This window comes from Anabrus simplex, chromosome 5, assembly GCF_040414725.1.
Source record: "Anabrus simplex isolate iqAnaSimp1 chromosome 5, ASM4041472v1, whole genome shotgun sequence".
Classification (NCBI taxonomy): Eukaryota; Metazoa; Arthropoda; class Insecta; order Orthoptera; family Tettigoniidae; genus Anabrus; species Anabrus simplex.
Window position 1 is genome coordinate 10,880,820 of NC_090269.1, and position 20,984 is coordinate 10,901,803.

At 39.2% G+C, this 20,984-nt stretch overlaps 1 protein-coding gene across 2 annotated transcripts in view; it reads left to right on the plus strand.

Annotated features, from left to right (window-relative positions):
• Nucleotides 1-20,984, plus strand: part of lig (lingerer) — a 612,955-nt gene that overhangs the window by 242,766 nt on the left and 349,205 nt on the right. For both annotated transcript variants that reach the window (XM_067146761.2, XM_067146762.2), the window contains exon 8: nt 13,181-13,415. In XM_067146761.2, the coding sequence (XP_067002862.1) occupies nt 13,181-13,415 (235 nt within the window). The remainder of the gene's footprint in view (nt 1-13,180; nt 13,416-20,984) is intronic.

Below are 20,984 nucleotides of genomic sequence, written 5' to 3' on the forward strand. Positions count from 1 at the left end.
TTAGGAGTGTTTGTAAGATTATAAGTATACGTATTTCATTTTTGTTCTGTTTATCCAAATTGTTGATGGTTCATTCATTCCCGAATTTTCCGTTTTCCCGTGTTGTACGTTTTTTTTCCGAGGTCCCTCCGAAAACAGAGAATCGAGGTTCCACTTTATTTCTTTTCTCGATTACCTTTTGGTTTTTCAAAGACAAACTTTATAATTCAGGTACTGAAAGTTCATAAGGTAGGTAACAATTTTAGAATATCGAATAACAATTAACAACCTTGAGCTTCAAGCTCCCTAATGATACATTTTCCATTAGCGCTGTGGCTCCTTTCCAAAAAACAGTCAAGGAGATGAACCTCCCAATTTCTTTTACTTCATAAGGAAACAGAAATTCAAAATACACAATGTTTCAAGAGCACCTTTTGCTCCACAAAATTATGTAGGAGACTCCTCTCCAAACATTATACCACACCAGCTTTCCAAAGGCACCATTTAACCATAAAGCTGCGTTTACACTAGCAAAACTCCCTCGCGAAAGTCACTCGGGCGAAACTTACTCGCTTTGAGTGAAATTTCGCACTACCTTAAACAGAGCGCAATTCAGAGTGAAAAATAGTGCGAGTGGAGCGAGCCGCCTTCGACAAGCCTGAAAGCTTCAGTTCTGGTTTTGCAGCCAACATAGAAAATTATTTTGTCCCTCGAGCTGCTGCAGCTGTGCATTGCCTTTATGAGTTAATTTGTTTAAAATCGTCAATTGTCACTGTTGTTTCATTGTTTTTTCATTGTTAGACACCTACATGGGACCGTACTACAATATTTCATCATCACATAGTAGATTAGTGTCATAAAAATGTCGTAAAGTTAAAATAAATTGAAGTTTTGCGTTTTTTGTGCCGGTCAATGTAAGTTCCTCACAATAACCCAAGAATGCTTCAAAATAGGTACCGGTAGGCTCAAAAAAGTAATGAAATGACAGTAATTGCTTACTTGATCCGGTGACTCTGCTCTTATTTTCTTTCGATCTTTCGCTTCAATATGATCCCAGTTGCGCTTTCATCTTCCCTTTCAGTGTAGAAATAGGAAAGTTTAGTTGAGAACTAATTTCCTTTCACGCATCTTCTCTTTTATTGCGATTGAAATAGTTTTTGTTTTTTGAATTCCACATAAAATCTCTATTTTTGTAGAGCTCGATGAGCTGCAAGCACTGTTCTTGATTCATCCCTCGCGCAACTACGGGGACCACGTTTACACCGAGAGAAATTCGCTGAGCGAAACCCTTTGATGCACGGACAAAAACCGACACCTCCAGCTCTCTGCGAGGGCCCTCGCTCCGCAATTACTCAGGGGTGTGGGAGCATCTACACTAGGCGCAATTCCCTTGCTTAGTGTAAACGCAGCTTTACAGGGAAGGAGTGTCTTTGCTCCATTGAAATTTTACACTTGAAAACCTAGTTCCAGAATGGTCCTGGCCTATCAAAGGCACAGCCTACATTTCACAATTCAAGCAGTATTCAAACAGTATTCACTGTTTTAGGCACTCAACAGTCTAACCTCTTAACATAAAAGAACAAAATTGAATTTTACAGCGATATCGAATACCCATTCTACCGGGCCTTTGTGGAAAACAACAGGTTAAAGTTACTAGCCCAAAAATCAAAATGATATGGAGGCGGACAGTTGCACTCCTTGAAATTTGCAATTAAAAGATTAAAACCCTCTTTGGGCTTTTGGCCTGAAGTTACAGAGGCTAAGCCACTGCTACCGATGTGACTAGATGGAGAGAATATTTAAATTGCAAAGATTTCGAACGGAAAAAGGTTTCAAAATCATAGTCACCTCAAAATTAAGTTGCTAGGGAACGCGAGAGGGTATCACACTCTCTCTTCCCTGATTTCAGCTAAGTTCTTGTTTGAAAGTTACATTGGTAAAGATTGGGAACCTTATATTCAAACTAAGATTAGGATTGCCATTACCTTGAGCTGGTGGACTACTCGGCAATAGACAAATCTCCCCGCCTCCTTTATAAACACACACACTAGACTGGAGCAATGAATAAGACAACAAGGTCAAAAAATATGCCATCTTTTATACCCTAGAGGAAAGATCCAGAAAACTGAGGCAAGGCCCAACGCACCCTCAAATAGATACAAGACAGATATAATTGGCTAAAAAATAAATATACAAAATGCTTTATGTATGTTCCTGTGGTTCATGCCGTCACATAGCTTATCAGTTTGTTGCTCTGTTTATTGTTAGAGAGTTGTATTTTCTATGCACTCTATGTATGTTACAGTGTTCTAAAATAACAGTATGACTTGGCATTCAAAGAAACGGTGGTCTAAACTAGCCATCAAAATGGGCATATTTAGGGAGACGAGGTGGAAGACAGATCCGAACCCCACCACTCTTGAGATCTGATGTAGATGAAGGACAACCAAATTTTCAAACATCAGTTGAGCCAGTTCCATCAACAAGTTATTTCCAACAGCCTGAAACTCCTATACAGGGAAATAAAAAAAAATATGGTCCTTCAAGTGGTAATGAAGTGTCATCTGCAAGTGAGTTAAAGCTGAAGCGATTTCATGTCTCTCTTGTCATCACAACAAACAACAAGCCATCACTTCCATCTTCCAGTAAATACGTCCTTGTTCACAAAGATATTTTTAGTGAACTTGTTAGGAATGTGCAATGCAGTGAATGTGGGAAAACAAGTTGTGAAGTGCAAGTGAAGGACAGTGAAGGGTATTCTGTGTTACTTGTTTGTAAGTGTAATTAATGTGATTATCAGCTTGGAAAGACCGGGCGAGTTGGCCATGCGGTTAAGCGCGCACGGCTGTGAGCTTGCATCCGGGAGATAGTGGGTTCGAATCCCACTGTCGGCAGCCCCGAAGATGGTTTTTCGTGGTTTCCCATTTTCACACCACGCAAATGCTGGGGCTGTACCTTAATTAAGGCCACAGCCGCTTCCTTCCAACTCCTAGGCTTCTCCTGTCCCATCGTCGCCATAAGACCTATCTGTGTCGGTGCGACGTAAAGCCACTAGAAGAAAAAAAGCTTGGAAAGACTTTAAGGAGTCCAAAAATACAATCCACTCAACGAGGCAACCAGCATTTGATATAAACGAGGAAATGGTAGATCCTTTCCTTGGATTTGAACAAGGTAGATCTGGCTTGTTGTTATTTTCACAGACCCTAGGCATGAATTGCCTGAGTAAGTCTAGCTACCAGTAACACCTAAATTTGCTGGTACAGGATAGATGCAGTCTAAAAAAAGGAAGTCCTTTCCCTGGCTCATAGAGCAATATGTCAAGCTTATTCGGATGTAGATAGCAGACTGAAGAACAAGGAAATACTAGACATATCTGTGTCATATGAGGGTACGTGGGCTAAACGAGGTCATACATCTTTGTATGGTATAGAATTTGTCATTGATGCTTTGACAGATCTGGTGCTTGATTATGAGGTCCTATCAAAATGTTGCACCAAATGCATTAGGACTGATAGAAAACTGAAGAAAGAAAGTTCAGAATATAATGCATGGTATGAAAACCATGCAAAGGACTGTGAGAGAAACTTCACTGGGTCCTCCAATGCAATGGTTATGGTAGCCGCTGAGAAAATCTGGAAGTGGTCTGTTGAATTTTGTAAGTTAAGGTACACTGTGATGCTGTCTGATGGTGATGCTAAGAGTTTCTTACATCTAAATTCTTCCAGTATTTATGTTGATATTGTGAGAAAAGAATGTCTCAATCATGCAGCCAAACGTTTAGGGACAGATCTAAGGAATAAAGTAATCGAGTGGAAGATGAAAGGTCGGAGTTTGACTGCTCTTACCATAAAGAAATTAACTTCCTATTATCGGAATGCCATGAAAAATAAAATTCCAAATGTGCAGGAAATGAAATCTGCGCTGTATGCTACGTTATACCACTACATGAGCACTCATGACAATCCTCGTCACTTCAAGTGCCCCTCGGGGATTAGCTCATGGTGCTTCTACAACAGGGCAGTTGCGAAGAAAGGGAAGTCAGCAAGTCACAAAGATATGAAAACCAAGCTAGAGCCTGCAGTGGTAGTAAAAATAATGCCTGTTTACCAAAGGCTGGCAGCAAATAAACTTCTTGCCTGGTGTGTTAGTGGCGGGACTCAGACTGCAAATGAGTCTTCACAGCACCGTGTGGTCATATTGTCCTAAAATAAAATTTATGTCAAAGAAACAACTGAATATGCAGTTGTAATATGGGGTGCAAAACTAGCTTGGAAGTATGGAACGCTTCCACAAGAGAAGAAATAAACTACATTGCAAGGAACATCAGTTGGCAGCGAGACAGGCAACGTATCTACCTATCCAAAACTAGGTGTTCTGAGCAGTACAAAAGAGTGAGGAGGAAACTGGAACTTAAGAAGGAAGGGTATACATATAGTGCAGGAGAGTTTTAGGCAGCTTGTAAGTGTCTTGGTACTTCATGCTGCTTTTTTTTTTTTTTCAATATTTTTTTGTGTTTAAAATGCCCCTTGCAGAAGAGTTCGTAGCCAATTGAATTGTTAACTTGCACAGTTATTCCTTGATAGGATATGCAGTCATCCACAGAGTACCTTCAAAAAAAAAATTATCATCATTTAACATTTCCAGTTTCCCGGGTACTGCTGGCGAGCCTCTTCCATTCTGTCTTATTGAGATACATTCTGTTGTTAATGACGTCCTCCAGTGTCCTTCCCTGATCTGCAATGTCCATCTTTACGATGTCCATTCAGTGTGTTTTTGGTCTTCCCACCATCTGTTTTCTTGCCACATGTTGCTCCAAGTTAACATACATGCTGTCCTTGTTGGCTCCATCCTCATTACATGCCCAAACCACCTCAGTCTGGACATGCTGATCTGGTGTAACAATGATTTAACAATCCCAGCTTCCTTCCTAACCACATCATTCCTCAACTTGTCAAGTTTGGTTTTGAATTGTGGACCTAAGGAACTTCATCTCGGATGCCTGCAACCTTGAAGAGTCTTCCTTAGTGAGGGTGCAGGTTTCAATACCATAGGTTAAGATTGATATGAAGTACTGATTGAACATCACCAGCTTTGATTTTGTTGGTATTTTGGTACACTCCCAGAGGAGTGTTTGTACTTGCTGGTAAAAGTGAGAGCTCTTCTGCACTCTATTTGCCGCCTCTTTTGTGGCTAGTGTATCTCGAGATATTACACTGCCGAGGTATGTTAAGCCTTCCACACTTTCTAGTGAATGGTTTCCTGGCATGATGTTCCCTGGTCATCCCTCTCTGTTTATTGCGATCTATACTGTTTTGAGTTTGCTTATCGTGAGATTGAACTCCTGGAACTTAACCTTCCATTCATTGAATCTCGACTGTACTTGTTCCTCCGTTTCTCCCCAGATCATAACATCATCAGCAAAGGCCAATGCATTTTGTTCACCAGAGGTTTTCTTGATGTTGTTCATTATGTCATCCATGGTGGTTATAAACTGTTACGGGGTTACCCATGGACCAGCAGAGGTGAAAGAATGTGCCGGGGTGAATGGGTCTAACTACAAAATCAAAGTTAACTTTAACAAAGGTTATATTTTTTTTTAATTTCAGCAATCAACAACAATACTTTTAACACCTTTCACTCAGTGAGATAACGATGACATAGCAATTTAGAAACAAGGCATGGAAAAATTCAAGATTTCAACACTTTAACACACTTGGGCTATAAGCCCCTAGTTTTACAGTTTCTGAGCTTCCACCTCCAACTTTACCGAAGAGCGTAAATTTACAAAAGGGCAGAAATCCCCTATTACCTGGAGCACTTGCTCCGTAATTTACAATATAAAGCCATCTAGAGGCACTTTTGCAGTACTTAAAAAAAAAAAAAAAGAGAGAGCTAATGTGCTCTCAGTAATCCCAGCCTATTCAAGGCGATATCAGAAAATTACAATCATTTTCCATCAAGGCACAACTTCCAAATTGAAACAGGGGTATCTAGTACCCAACATATTGGGCCGTAGCAGAAAAGAACAGGTTAAGTGTATGGCCCAAAACACAATTTGAACGGAGGCGTGAACTTGTACTCCTAAATATGCATTCTTAAAACCTAAAGGCACTAGTCCGACGAAACAGGGACTATTCCCAAACTATGGAGGTGACTCGTATAAGAAAGAAATTTAAGACATTACGGAAAGGAAGAAAACCAGTTACAAAATGTAGTCGCCTCAAACCAAAATGAAGGGGAGCTCGAGAGGGTGCATTACTCTCGATCCCCAATTAGCAGTTAAAGATTTTATGAAGTTTTTACGTAAGCCGGCAGAAAATTACATTTGTAGAAAAGTAGGTTACATGGTTAAAGTTTCGGACCTTTCCCTCAGGTTAAACTGCGGAGCTAGCAAGAAATAAAGATGTTAACTGGCCATTACCTTGCTGAAGAACTGCTGCCTGATGAAAGCACCACCTCCCGCCTCTTGCTTGACACACACACACACACACACACACACACACACTTAGATGTTGATCAAATGGCCAAGAGACGTGAAAATCCGCAGTTTATAAACCCTCGGGGAAAGTTCGAAGACTTTTCATGAATAATCAAGACACACCCACAGGGTTTTATTGGTGGATATAAAAGTTACATACAAAATCGAAGAAGAAGCCTGTGATAGGCTGAAAATTAATTACAGAAATTCGTGATTGGCTAAATTCAAAACTGGCGGAAAGAAAGATCAATATTGCCAACCCAAAAATTAACATAATTTAGTAAAAAAATAACTTATGAATACAAAACTTCTTCAAAAAAGTTCTTTCACTTCACACCAGGGTGCATGATTATAGTTTTCTAGCAGTGACATATATGAGAGAGTGTCTAAACTTCTTGATGAACGGAAAACAAAAACAAGTTGAAATTCACACAGTACTGGAAACTTCACAATAACAAAATTACAGTAGTGGCATCTTCTGCGTAAAGGTTTAAATAGGTCTAGTTTCAAGTTCAGTGTTTCTCCTGTAGGGGAGATCTTTTAGGCGCAAGATTTAAATGTGCGCCGTAGAGGTGTACCTCCCGGTACATAAACAATAATGGGGGATTGTGCACTGCCTTGCTGGACTCCACTTTCGGTCTTGAACCAGGATGAATGTCCGTCACCCAATCGCACACAGCTGGTACAGTTCTCATTCAGCATCTGAACTTACTTCACCAGTCGCTCTGGCACATTCCTTTTTCTTAGGCATTCCCTTATCTTCTCTCTTGCAATGTGCAATGCTGTCATATGCCTTCTCAATGTCAAGGAAAACCATAAACAGATCTTTGCCTTTTTCCCAATATTTTTCCATAAACGTACGGACACTGAAGATTAGGTCTGTTGTGAACCTGTTAGGCCTGAAGCCATACTCTTCCTCCTCAAACTGTGGCTCTAAGATAACTCGCAATCTGCTCTCTAAGATTTTCTCAAGAATCTTAAGCCCATAAGAAAGGAGTGTAATTCCCCGGTAGTTGGAGCATTTTCGGTAATTTCCTTTCTTAAACAGGGGGGTAACGACACTCTTGCTCCAGTCAGTAGGTATCTTGCCATCTTTCCAAACTGCATTGAACACTGTGTAGCCCCTGTAAACCCTGGACTCCTGCTGCTTTAATCATGTCCGTGTTGACTTCATCGATTCCTGGGGATTTCCTTTGCGGCATCTTCTTAAGGGCTGCTTCTGTTTCTGCCCATGTAATAGGAGGTACCTCTGTGCAGCTTTCAACAGCTGGTTCTTTTGTTCTCTGATCTGTTTCTGTCCTGTTCAATAGGTGATCAAAAATGATTTCTTTGAACCTCTCTGATGTCCTCTTCTTTCCTGGCCAGGTTTCCATTAGGATCCTCAATTGCTTTGATGGTTTCAACTGAATTCCTTTTGTTTTTGATCACCCTGAACAATAGTTTCATATTGCCTTTGCTGTCTTCCTTCATTTGTTGAGTAAATTTCTCCCAGCACTTTATCTTCTCCTCTTCTACTACTCTTTTAACTCTCAATTTCTTGTCCCAGTAAACCTGCTCGAGGTCTCTGATCTTTCCTTCGTCCCTTGCCTGTTCTGGCTTGGATTTATCTCTGTCTCGTTCTTTATGTGCCATGTTCCTTTCCTTCATTGAAGATCTTACTCTCCCATTCCACCAGGGTCTCTTTTTTCCCATACTCTCGCACTTGTCTTCCCATGAACCTTTATTGCTTCTTTTATCAATGTGTTTTTAAATCTTGTCCACTCTACCTCACCACTCTCCACTTCTTCCGTAGGCAGTTGTCCTCTTATACGGTGCTGATAGTCGGTCCTTTTTCCAATCTGTTGTAGTTCCCACACCTTAATCTTAGCCAATTTCGTGTTTGTTATCTGTGGTGCATTGTCTTTCAGATCTGCTACTAATAACCGGTGGTCGCAATTGAGGTTCTCACTTGGAATCACCTTGACATCAGTCACAAGTCTACTTCTTTCTTTATCTTCACTTTCTATTTTCACTCATTCCTAGGATTGGTATTTTCTTTCTCTCCATGATATCCACTCTCTTCACATTTCCTAGTCAAACTCAGTACATTGATTGTTCCTATTGGAGTGTGTTGTCTTCTCCGAGGTTGTTGCACAATTGCAAGGCTTGGCCTATCATCAGGCTGTGAGCCATCATTCCTGGCATGGGTCTGCGGGTGCTGTTGTCTACTCTTGAGTTCTTTGTTTGCATCCGAGGCTCGTATAAGTGTTGAAAGCGAATGCAGTTACTCTCCAACTGACTTGCTAGGCCTAACGATAGAGAAAATTTTCTGTCAGGGTTATCTCCCTTAGCCTTTAGCAGTCACCTGCCACATCTGCCAAGCAGCAGCTTCCGGTTGAATTTGTGTTATTTCCTACACAATGGCTTCAACAAGCCCCCTAAGGGTGAGCTCCCCTGCCCTTAGCCATTGGTTCTCCCTTAGTTTGTCAGGTTTGGTAACAGCCGCCCAACCCTTGGCCAGACAGTCGCAGGTAGTACTATCTACTGTTGCATACAGTAGCAGTGTGTACCTGAGCTAATTTTCATTAATGATAAGTTATAAAGATATGATTTCTTGTGAAAAATTAAGTAAACCATATTACAAAGAGGTTGTTAAGTTGGTTAAAATAAGGTTGGCAGATGAGTTAGAGATTAAAGATCTGGGGAAAGCAACAAGCTTACTGTCAATAAAAATAGAACAGACAAAAGAAGGGGTTATGTTGAGTCAAAGTTTGTACATTGACAAATTACTTGCTTATTTTTCCATGAGTGACTATAAACCAAGTAAGACTATTTTACCAAATAGATATTCAGCAGCTGAAAATGATGTGCAGGAATTTGATTGTACCATCTATCGCAGTGCAGTAGGAAGTTTGCTATATTTGTCAAATAATACTAGACCTAACATTGCATTTGCGGTAAGTAAAGTTAGTCAAAATTGTCAAAAACCTAAGATTAAAGATTGGAAAGAAGTGAAGCATATCATGAGATATCTACGTGGTACTAGAGATTTAAAGCTGTTTCAAAAATTGCGAGGAGTCAGTACACGTGTTCTGTGAAGCAGATTGGGGAGAAGATACTAAGTCAAGAAGATCAGTGAGAGGGTATGTAACCTCAGTGGCAGGGGGAGCAGTATCATGGTATAGTAAGAAACAGAGTTGTATTGCTAGATCTATCATGGATGCTGAATACATGGCGATGGCAGAGGTATCTCGAGAAGTAACTTGGATGAAAGATCTGCTATCAGAGCTAGGGCTGGCAAGGTTTATGGATATACCTTGTAAAGTTTTTGCTGACAATGCAGCGGGAATTAAATTGAGTAAAAACGATAATATGAGTGAAAGGTCAAAACATATTGACATCACGTACCCTGTATGTTGAGAACTAGTAGAAAAGGGGTTCATTGAGTTTGTATATATAGCATCAGAGAGAAATGCTGCAGTATTGTTCACAAAGAATTTATCAAGCAACAAGCTTAAGAGTTTGTATAAGCTTATAGGTTTGCAATGAGGGGACAGTTGATTGAAGTGTAGTATTTTATTTTTTTGAGAAAGGGGGGGGGGGGGTGTTGGAATATTATATTTTCTCATAAAAATATCATGTGTATATAGTTTTAAGGAATACAACATTGAGGTTATGTGTCGGTAATTGAGTGGAGTGGTTTATCTTCGTTTGCTTTTGTTCTTTGAACGTTTGAATTGCTTGGTGTGTGTATAATTAATATCTCCAAATGTATCTTCATAATTTTTATTTAACAATTTTTTGCTAATTTTTTTTATGAAAAATCAATTAACTGAAAAAGTATTTAATATACTGGTTCCAAATTTTGTGTTGTAAGTAGACCAACCCAACTTCAATAGTATGCAAAGTTTCAAATGTGTACCTAATGAAGCGTAGATTTTGGTATTTTCACCAGACTCTCCCCATAAAGGATATATTCCCTTACATACCATTTATTTTTCAGTCACTTTAACATAAATGAGACTAATCATGTACAGGAAACTTGAAGCCACACACTATAACATTTTTCAAGTTTTATCATGTTTTTATGGTTTGGTGAAATCATTTTTTGTATGGTAAACCAAGAAACAGGTATCAACATGGAGGGCAACCATGCATTTGACGCATTGAAAAGAGGTTTCCTTCCATAGACTCGGTGCATAACACACCTTGCATTGCTTGGGTGACACTAATTTCTTCTCTGTAGGGGCAATTTTGGATAGGAAGTGCCCAGAATATTGACTCTGAAGTCTCAGTGGGGTAGTACCAGTGTGAGGACGGCCTCTGCTGAGGTACTGCGGTATTTGAGCATCTTCTAAGTACTGTTCTGCAACACTGATGTGGAATTCAGTGAAGTGTGTATTCTTCATTGCTGGATTAAGAATTTGCCAAATGAGGAAGGAATTCATAAATGCCATATCAAGGAGGTAGAAGTTCATCTTTTTATAGCCTTTCACATACTTCCTCATGAGTGGGAAAGACGCCAGTCACTGATCATGAGTCTACCCCACCCATTCCACCATTATAATCGACCACCAGGTTGGGTTTCAGCTTCTTCTTCTTCCCTCCCTCGTTTTGATTGGACTGTAACACAATCTGGTCTATCATGCTGAGTTGACAAAACGTGTACAGGCTTTTTGTCAATCCATTTTATGGATTTTGTTCACTGAAGCAAAAGTAAGTTCACCCTTCTTCAGCTGTGTCTCCTTGAATTTTGAAGGCATATGTTTCCTGTTTGGCCTAACCGTGCCAGTAGCACGTGTGTTATGTTCCAGGAGAATCTTGTACAGAGACGGTGAACTGTACCCGTTATCCATGTACAATGTTCTCCGGACACCCAGAAGATCCTTTTACATGTCAGTAACAATCTTCTCACTAACTAATAAATCATTGTAGGTAGATCCTCTCTCATAATCCCTCCCAGTATATATTTTGAAATTCCAGCAATAGCTGTTCTCTGAAGAGCAAACTTTGTACATGTTTATACCGAATCTTGCTCTCTTGGATGGATTATATTGAACGAACGACAGTCTGCCTTTGAATTTCATCATCGATTCATCAATGCTGATATTTTTTCCTGGAGTATACACAAATTTGAGTCTGTCCAAAAGCAAATCTATAACAGGTCCAACCTTTCTTAGTGTGTCATGCTTTGATTCGGAGGAGTATGTACTAAAATGCAAGAATTTGTTTATAGAAACAAGCGCTTGAATGGCATGGTTTCACTAAATATGGGAGTTTCTAATACTCTAAGTTTTGTTCAGTTATCGTAAGTATTACTTGTTTCAAGGGAAGCAGATAATTTAGCAAGAAATGCAGAGGCATAATTTCCTTTGTAAACTGATCCCAGAACAGTGGGGTTAGGAATTCATTCACTACTTCCATTTGTTTTGGATTATTCCCCAACCTCCTCACTATAGAGTGAATTGCAGAAACTGGTTTGTATGTTACAGAAACAGACTTACTGTCAACAAGATCCCAATTCCAAGTATCATTACTAGAGTTCTCACCCACTGTTGTTGCATTCTAGTTTTGCCCCATAGTTTCTATTGGCACTGTCACCTCGGAACTGAAATCTGAATCACTTTCATCACTCTCAGTTGAAGAAGAAGATGAAGAATCATTTCCACTTTCAACATCACTATTTTTCAGCCAATTACAAATAGCCTCATCCATGCCCTACTTGGTTGCTGCCATGATTGTTTACAACTAGTGGCAAACTGAGGTGCTTTTTACTTTCTGTATTTCAAATCAGAGTTATTATTTACACAGAGAAAATAGCTGCAGGTATCATCTGACATCTATCGGGTAGGCTGCAAAACAAACAGAATAAATCTCTCTGACCAGCTGACCGTGATAATGAACTTATATATCTTTCATGCACCAGGACGGAAGTGTCCGTCGATAAATCTTCCGTGCACCAGGACGGAAATGTCCGTCAAAGTATGTTGCCACCTTATGATTGCAGGACGGAAGGTTCCTCCAAAGTATGGCAATAAATCTAAACTAAAATACACTAAAAGGCATAACATTCCCTAAGACGCACAAAGTATTACGCTGCAGAATGCAAGGCTTGAATAAGACTCACACCCAATTTTTAGAAGGGATATTTTCAGGAAAAGCAGTGCGGGTGGTATTCGGGATTATACAGTAGTTGCGTAGAAATTAAAAGATTAGCAAAGGATAGGGTGGCATGGAAGGCTGCATCAAGTCTGCCTATAGACTGATGATTCCAACAATGTGTCATCAGTGATACGTAGTAATATGTTACCTAAATTATCCTGACTTACTTTTTAATGTCTGCATTGATTATCATGATAGATTCCATTTTCTCCTCTAATGTTCCCTCCTGTTCATAATATTCTCATTCAAGTTTTTCCACAGGGTCACAAACACTAACTCCAAGTTGTGTAAATCCCACCTCTGAAGAAATCACACCTACAGACAGTTATTGTATTGTTTGTTTATATTTAGTCGTGAATTTGTTCTGTTGTTCTTGCATCTCCTCACTCGTGCGCAGTCTCATTTTGGATAAGTGATGTAATGTTACACTCATTTTAGTTACGAATATTAATGCTCGAAATTTTTATTCCAGAGCAGAACACGAATGGTTTGTTGGAAGATGGTCAGAATATTTTGAATTTACTGATTACTTATACGTTTGTGATAGTTTACTCATTCATGGCTTGAAATACTTCATTTCAGAGTCCTGTTCCTGTTGCGGTAAGCTCTTTGAATTTAACGCCATCGGAGTACCTGAGTCAATTCACGCAAGCCTCTGATAACCTCAAATCAGGGGTTGGAATTGGCACAACCACACCTTCAGTAACATCGTATGGAACAACTACATCATATGGAACAACCAGTAACAGTTATCCTGTCACATCGTCAACAGGCTATCAGCCTCCAAGTCCTCCATCTGGTTTCACAGCCACATCTGGTGAGTAATTCTATGCATTATAGAATTTTTTATATACATTTTTTTGCAATATTTTCTTACTGCAGTTTATTTTGTATTATGTACATTTTAGGAGAGCTTTACTGTCTTCAAAGTCTTATTTTTCAGTCCAGTGGTGTACATTTCCTGTTTACATTAAAAAAATAAAAATAAAACATGATACACCACCCTGTTGTGGCTGATCTGGCAAGTTAACTGTTGCCCAGACAGATAATGTGCAAGTATTGGAACAGCATGTGGTCATCAGGACAGCATCATCAGACAGTTTGCTAGGTTTTCTTGGCTGAGTGTGTTGTCTCCTGCACAGGAGAGCTCCTTTGTTGGTTCGCGCAACTGAACAAACCTCGTCACAGTCCAGAATTAAAATCCCAAGACTGACTGGGAATCAAACCTGGGGCCTCTGGGTTAGAGGCACGCATGCAACCTACATCACAAGGCTGGCTTTATTATTTTGCATAGAAATATTTCAGTTCTACTTTGTAGCTTCTCCCACGTATTACAACAGCTGGGGTGTGATACCAGCATGAAGTTACCACATGGAGGATGGTACAATGGTTTTTTGTCCAAACTGTCAACCATCAAATCATGACCTGATAATTCAATTTTCTTTTAAATTTACCGTGTAATCCTGAATACCACCCGCCACCGAATAAGACCCGCACCCTAAATTTGAGACGGCAAAATACAGAAAAAAATCAAATAACTTACGTACCTATTTATTTTTCTTCAAATATTCCACAAATATAGTTTCAAGCAACTTACAATTATTAAAATCATCGCAAAAATTGTAAATAAAATTGGTCCAATACTCAGATCATTCACAATTCACCATCATCATCTGAAGTTTCACCATAGGAACTCTCGTCGCCAACATCTTTCCACAAATAGTCGTCCTCACTACCGTCCACTGAATTTGAAATTCCACATTTCTTAAAGCTTTTGGACACTAGATCGTCTTGATCCAGCTGCATATTAGTCACTTCTGGCCTCTTCACTCGTCCGGTTGGTGTTAATGCGTGATCACCATCAGACATCCATTTGGAGTACAACTGTTTCATTGCAGTTTTGAAAGGCCAGTTCACGCACACATCTAATGACTGTAGAATGGAAGTGAGTCCTTCGGGAATTATCGCAAGATCGGTTTTTTTCTTTCCTCATCACATCCTTTACGGCGTCAGTTGCATGTCCTCGGTAAATGTGCAACACAAGCATGTTTGGTTTTTGTAACAAAGCTCCCGGGCAACGTTGTCCAAACGCACTTCACCCAGTCCTCAACTAATGCACTGTCCATCCAGTCGGACTCGTGCTAACAATATCACCGGATGGCAAGTTTCCTTTCAGAAGTGTTTTCCTTTTCAGAACCACATATGGAGGGAGTTTGGTTCCATCTGCTAATATGCACAACATTACCGTGCATCGTTGCCTTTCGTTACCATATGTTCTGATGGTTACACTTTTAGTACCCTTCGCATCCACTGTATTTTCCAACGGCATTTCAAAATAGACAGGTGTCTGGTCAGCATTCCCAATTTGCAACAGCAAATAAGAATTTTGCTTCCTCAAATGAATAATGTGACGCTGAAAGGCCGTTAATTTTTCTTCATACGCCCCAGGAAGACGTTGTGAAATAGACGTATGTCTCCGAATGCCCATTCCCTTTCTCTGATGAAAGTTTCGGATCCACCCGCGGCTTGCAGTAAAACCCTGTGTTTGAGTTCTTTTGAGATCTCTAGTGCTTTCAATTGACACATTTCACTAGAAACGCCATATCCTAATTCAAGTTTTTCTATCACAAATTTGTGGAGTCTTTCTTCATTTTCCTGAAACACTGCACTCCGCCCGCGGAATACTCTGTGATCACCTTTTTTTTTTTTTTTTTTTTTTTTCAGAAGTTTTTCCTTCTTCTGCCAATCACGAATACACAATTCTTCAGTATCGTACATTCTGCCAACGAGGCGCCATTTTGAATCCATCGCTTATTATCGAAACAGCACTTTCACGGGACAGATACGGAACTCGAAGGTGAGGGAGGTAGACTTCGTAACCAACAGTCTCGACACTCTCAAAGTACGATATCCCGCAAGATCAGCTATGCGCGCACCCAGCATGCCAGCAACACTTTTGATACAAATGACGATCGAGCATCCACAGCAGTGGCTTTCATATTTACCACACATTTACCCATATTCTTTGATTTACCGTATTTCGTTACCTTACATTTCGCATTTACATGCCACTGTAACAATATTGAGAAAAAATCAATCTTCTTTTCTAGAACGCAACTAAAACTCAATAAGACCTGAATGCCTGTTTACATGTGATATATTGAGTACGGTAACCATATCAAATCTATTTCAATACTCCACGTAAACGTAGTAAATATTTACGAGAATGAGCGGCTTGAATACGACCCGCACCCAAGATTTAGAACCATTATTTTGGGAAAAAATATGCGGGTGGTATTCGGGATTATACGGTAAATTACAGTAGAAGTCCATTATAGCGAGAATTCACAGCGGCGAAAAATTTACTTGCTGTAACGGATTGTCGTTATATCCGATTTTTCATAAAAGTCAGGAGAAACCCCATATACATTAAAATCGGTGTGAAACAGCAATCAGTTTGTTCAAAACTTGCGTTTTTGCAGATGATATCCACACTTCGGCTTACTCATTTGTTATTTTTCGTAATCTGATACTACGTGAAAGTGTATGTTTAACTTCATTCTGAAAAAATTATATTCACTCCAGAGGCCTCTGTGGCAAACGTTCAAGTTTCCTTCAACAAAGAATCGCCTAACCTAACCATATATGTATCATATTTCAAGCGCATGTAGAGAAATGATAACCTCGTCGCTGCAAATTTTCAGGGAACAGGCTTTCCAAAATTTAACTGCACTTGAGAAAATATAAGCTGTTCTCTGAGTCAGTGATATACTCTGCCATATCTTGAGATGAACTGCATTCGTACTTAATTTCAGTACATAACATTTAAATTAATCAGTTGTTTACTTAGCCTTTGTTTCTAACAGGTTAACAACTGCTATCGGCCACATTATTTATGCTTTATTACGAAAACATGTTATCCTCTTTCATTTTGAATTTTCTTTTAGAGAACAGCAGTCATGGGTATTACTAATAGACTCCAGTATTGCCTTCGAATGTCGGGACAGCTTGAAAGTGTGCATAGCGATAAAACGATATGGAACCAAAAATGCTTGATTGCATTTTGTGGCAAATGCTTCAGTTTTCTTATACAAACAGCATCACCTAACCTAACTTAACCGTACTGCATGTATCATGAAAACATAATCCAAGCACCAGTAGAGAAAATATAAACTAACCTTTGAAATCGATGAAGCGCTCTGCCATATCATGCAGTGTATCCCGTTCAAACCAGCGAGATGAAAGTCCTACATTGTTCTCCCCAGAAATTTTTGTCAGCCAGGTGGCAGGAGTAAGTAGCTGGGTGGGGAATACTACCTAGAAATGAATTTGAATTTATTCCCCTCAGGGCATTAACATTAATATCAAATAGGTAAACATTAACTGCAAAAGTGAACTATTTTAGTGTTATCACGAACAAGACATAAGAGTAGTCGGAAATTCTAGTTTTCTACTGCTCATTGATAATCTCATAACACCGGGGCTTACCACTCGATTTCTTTGCAGTGCCAACGGGTTTGTGAAGTCCTGCAGAATAGAGTGCTCGCTTGTGATTCCACGCTAATCCACACACAACGCACAACCCTACGCGATAGTCAAGCTAAGTATTTACTATCCTATGTATTTGATGCAATTATGTTGCGAACAATTAAGATTTATCCTTTGAATCCTTTGAATTAACAGTTTTACAGTATTTGCATTTTAATTTGGAGCATCCACTACTCAAATATGTGGTAATTTTATGTAACTAGCACACATCAGGTAATGTTAGCCGGGCAGTCTGTAAAAACGGCAGGGCGGTGTGCCCATTAAAAAGGTCCTAGAAATATGATAGGAAAGACAAGGAAAAACAGTGAGAAATGAAGATGTTAGGAAGGAAGTTGGGATAGGAAAGCTAAATGAGAGAGTTGAAAAGAATAACCTAAGGTGGTTTGGACGTGTAAAAAGGATGGAGGAGAATAGAATTCCAAGATAGATGCTGGAGGCAAAGTGCAAGGGCAAGAGAGCAAGAGGAAGACCTAGAACAAGGTGGATTGAATCGGTGAAGAGCGCATTACAAGACAAAATTTAGACTGGGACAAAATCATGGAAGAGGAATGGTGGAAGGAAAGAGGAAGATGAAGTAGTGCCATAAATACTCTGACCTGGCAATGATCATGTTGATGATGAATAATTTTTTCGGCTTTACCAATAATAACACTAGCCTGCAAAAAAACCTTTTTTTGTGTGGTAAAAACAAAAATAGGTGGGTTTTATGTATTTCTTAACGCAGAATTCGAGAAAAAAAATTAGTTTTGGCGTATCACATCTGGTTTTGTAGCAATTTTACAAAATGTTATTTTGTTCTTACGTAAAATTGTTGATACTTAGTATTGATTAAATTTGATATATTAATGTAAATTTCAGCTTGCAAAACGTAATCATATTTTGCATGCATTAAATACACACAAATGCTGCTTTGTAAGCAAGTAGATGGTTTGTATTATATTTTTAATTTTGTTGAAATTTGTGAAACTGAAGCATAAAGCGCCTATTTGGTTTCGGCTGTACAATTGCTTTTAAATTAATATAACCGTACCTTGGATAAAAATTACATGGTTAAACATACGTAGTTTTGTTACTTACTTTATGTGCAGGTTAGATTCACTCCTCCGTCTTTTTCCGTTTTCCATGGAATTTCCGGGTTTTTTAAGTTCTTGAATGATCTCCAGCAGTAATTGGCTATCACATTCACATCCGAACGCCCCTGATAGCGTCGTTCTGCATATTTGTGACCCTCGTGAAACCTTTCACCTTGTTCTTCACTGACAGCTCCTAAATTTGGAGGGAAATAATCCAGATGCGAAGCTAAGAATTGAAGTTTAAGGCTCATATTATAACCGAGTTCCTTAAGCTTTACCAACATTTTCCTCACAATTTCTTTGTATTGAGGGTCCTTAATGTTGCCAAGGAAATTAGTCACTATATCTTTGAATGCGTTCCATGCCTCTTTCTCAGTTTTGATCATCGTATCTGTGAAATTTTTATCCTTCACCAGTTTACGAATCTGTGGTCCATCCTTCTAGATCCTCTCTCATTTCTCCATACTATTTTTATCACTATGTCTTTTACTGTTGTAATTTGGCTAGGCTGATGATGGTCCACAGTGGACCGAAACTAGTACGTTTTAATGTCATTGTAATGTTTTTGTAAAAACATCAAATGATTTTTTAGTATTGAGAAGGTGGAATATTAAAATTTTGTATTTACTTTAAACCATCAATTACGCCTTTGATTTTTACATCTGATAATGAGGGAAGTTTAGTGGATGAACCATAGGCTACTTTTATCTAATGCCTTGACATACTGTTTCATCAACACTAATTTGATGTGCAAGTGTGGAAGTAGAATCTTTTCACGGTCATTAAGACTTACATTCAAGACATTTTTGGATCCTGGTTGAAGTTGTTACCTTTCTGGCCAATTAACTGTATCCCAATGTTTATCCCGTGCCCTGCTATCCCATTCGCATAAGAAATAGGGAAATTTTGTATAGCCTTTTTGTTGTCCCAGCAACAATCCAATGATCTTCAAATCACCACAAATTTTCCACCCATCCTCATATTTAATTTTTTCAGGCATCAACTTTAAGGTCTCGTATGTTTCAGACATTTTTGTGGAGTTTGCAAGTGGTAGAGATGCCAGAACATTTGTATTATAAAGCAAAACAGCCTTTAATCTTCTTTTGGAAGAGTCAATAAAAAACGCCAGTTACTGGGATCATACTCTCTCTGCCAATTGACGTAGAAGATTTGAAACATCCGTACAAAATACAAGTTCATCTTCTTGAGTATAATACTTTCAGAATTCTTTGTCACGATTTTGGTACCAGGAAAATGTAACACCGTGTGCCAACATATTCTTTTCGCACAATCTTTAACCAAGTAATTCACATTTTTCTTTGGTTAGCTCTAAGTCCCTTATCAGATCATTCAATTTGGATTGTGTGAATTTATCTGAAGGTGTGTCATATTGATGTGGCTCGAAATCTATTTCTTCATCGTCAGATTGCAATGCAAACAATATCAAATCGAATCACATAATTGTATTCTAAAAAAAGTTGCGCGAGAACATCTCTCAACATTGCATCTTATGAATTCATGCAGATACTAAAACACAGAATTGCGTTAAACCTAGACGTGATAGGAACAAAATAGCATCATTTTCAGAATCAGGGCAGCGATTTCCATAAGAATTACATATTTTCTATTTTACTGCAAAATCATGTCGGCTAGTGTAATACGTTCAAAGTATATTCATTTCTGAAATGCTCATAGTTTCGTACAATGGTGTGATATATTTTAATATGTGTTAAACTGTTTACGTGTTGATTTTTTTGTAATTTGGTTGTAAAATCACAAAAATTAGTTTGAGCTGTTTCGAGCAAACCCTGCATATAGGCTGAGTGCAAAAGGGTTAATATACAGTACGAGGGCTATGCCGAAAGTTTTTAGCAGAGTGTGAGAAAAAAATGTTATTTGCAAAACAACAATTACAACTTTTCGAAATACTCTCCATTAGCACGGATATATTTTTCCATTCTCTGAAACCACTTAGAAAACGTTTCAGTCCAGGCTCCTTTGGGGATGTCACTTAGTGCACTCTCGTACGCTGCAATGGTCTCTTCATCTGACGAAAACCGCTGCCCATGTACTTTTTCCTTGGTCTTAGGGAACAGAAAGAAGTCACATTGGGCCAGGTCAGGTGAATAGGGGGATGAGGTAACACTCGCATTTTTTTCCTTTCCAAAGTGTCCATTGTTCTGGCAGCTCTGTTTGCAGATGTATTGTGATGTAGCAGAAGGTGCCTACTCTTCGACTTTGGGTGCTGTGGCCTCCAAGTGTCTTTGGGAAGACAGTCATTCACATACCATTCAGCATTGACTGTACGATGTGTGTCCAAGGTCACAGAGATGAGATGCTGCATTTTCGTAAATAAAGTTGCCACCATCTTCTTTCCGGAGCTCCGACTTCGTCAAACTTTTGTGGGTGGTTCCTCCCCTTGAAAGAACCACTCACAAGACTCTCTCTTCATTTCAGGGTCATAATGGTGGACCCTTGTTTCATCACCTGCGACGATACTGTAGGTGCTTCGAACTGCCCTCCATTGAATTTTTCTAGCATGAAATGACACCAGTCCGCTCTCTCCTCCTTTTGGCTTTCTGTCGGGGAATATGGCACCCAACGGGCACATCTCTTGGTAAGGCCTAAATAATCGTGAACGATGGTCTGCGCTGCTCTTGACCCAATATTTAAGATCCCTTCAATGTCACAAAATGTCGTCTGTCGTCAGCCGTCTGCAAAATGTTTCACTACACACACAATAGAGAAAGCGACAAGCAATTAGA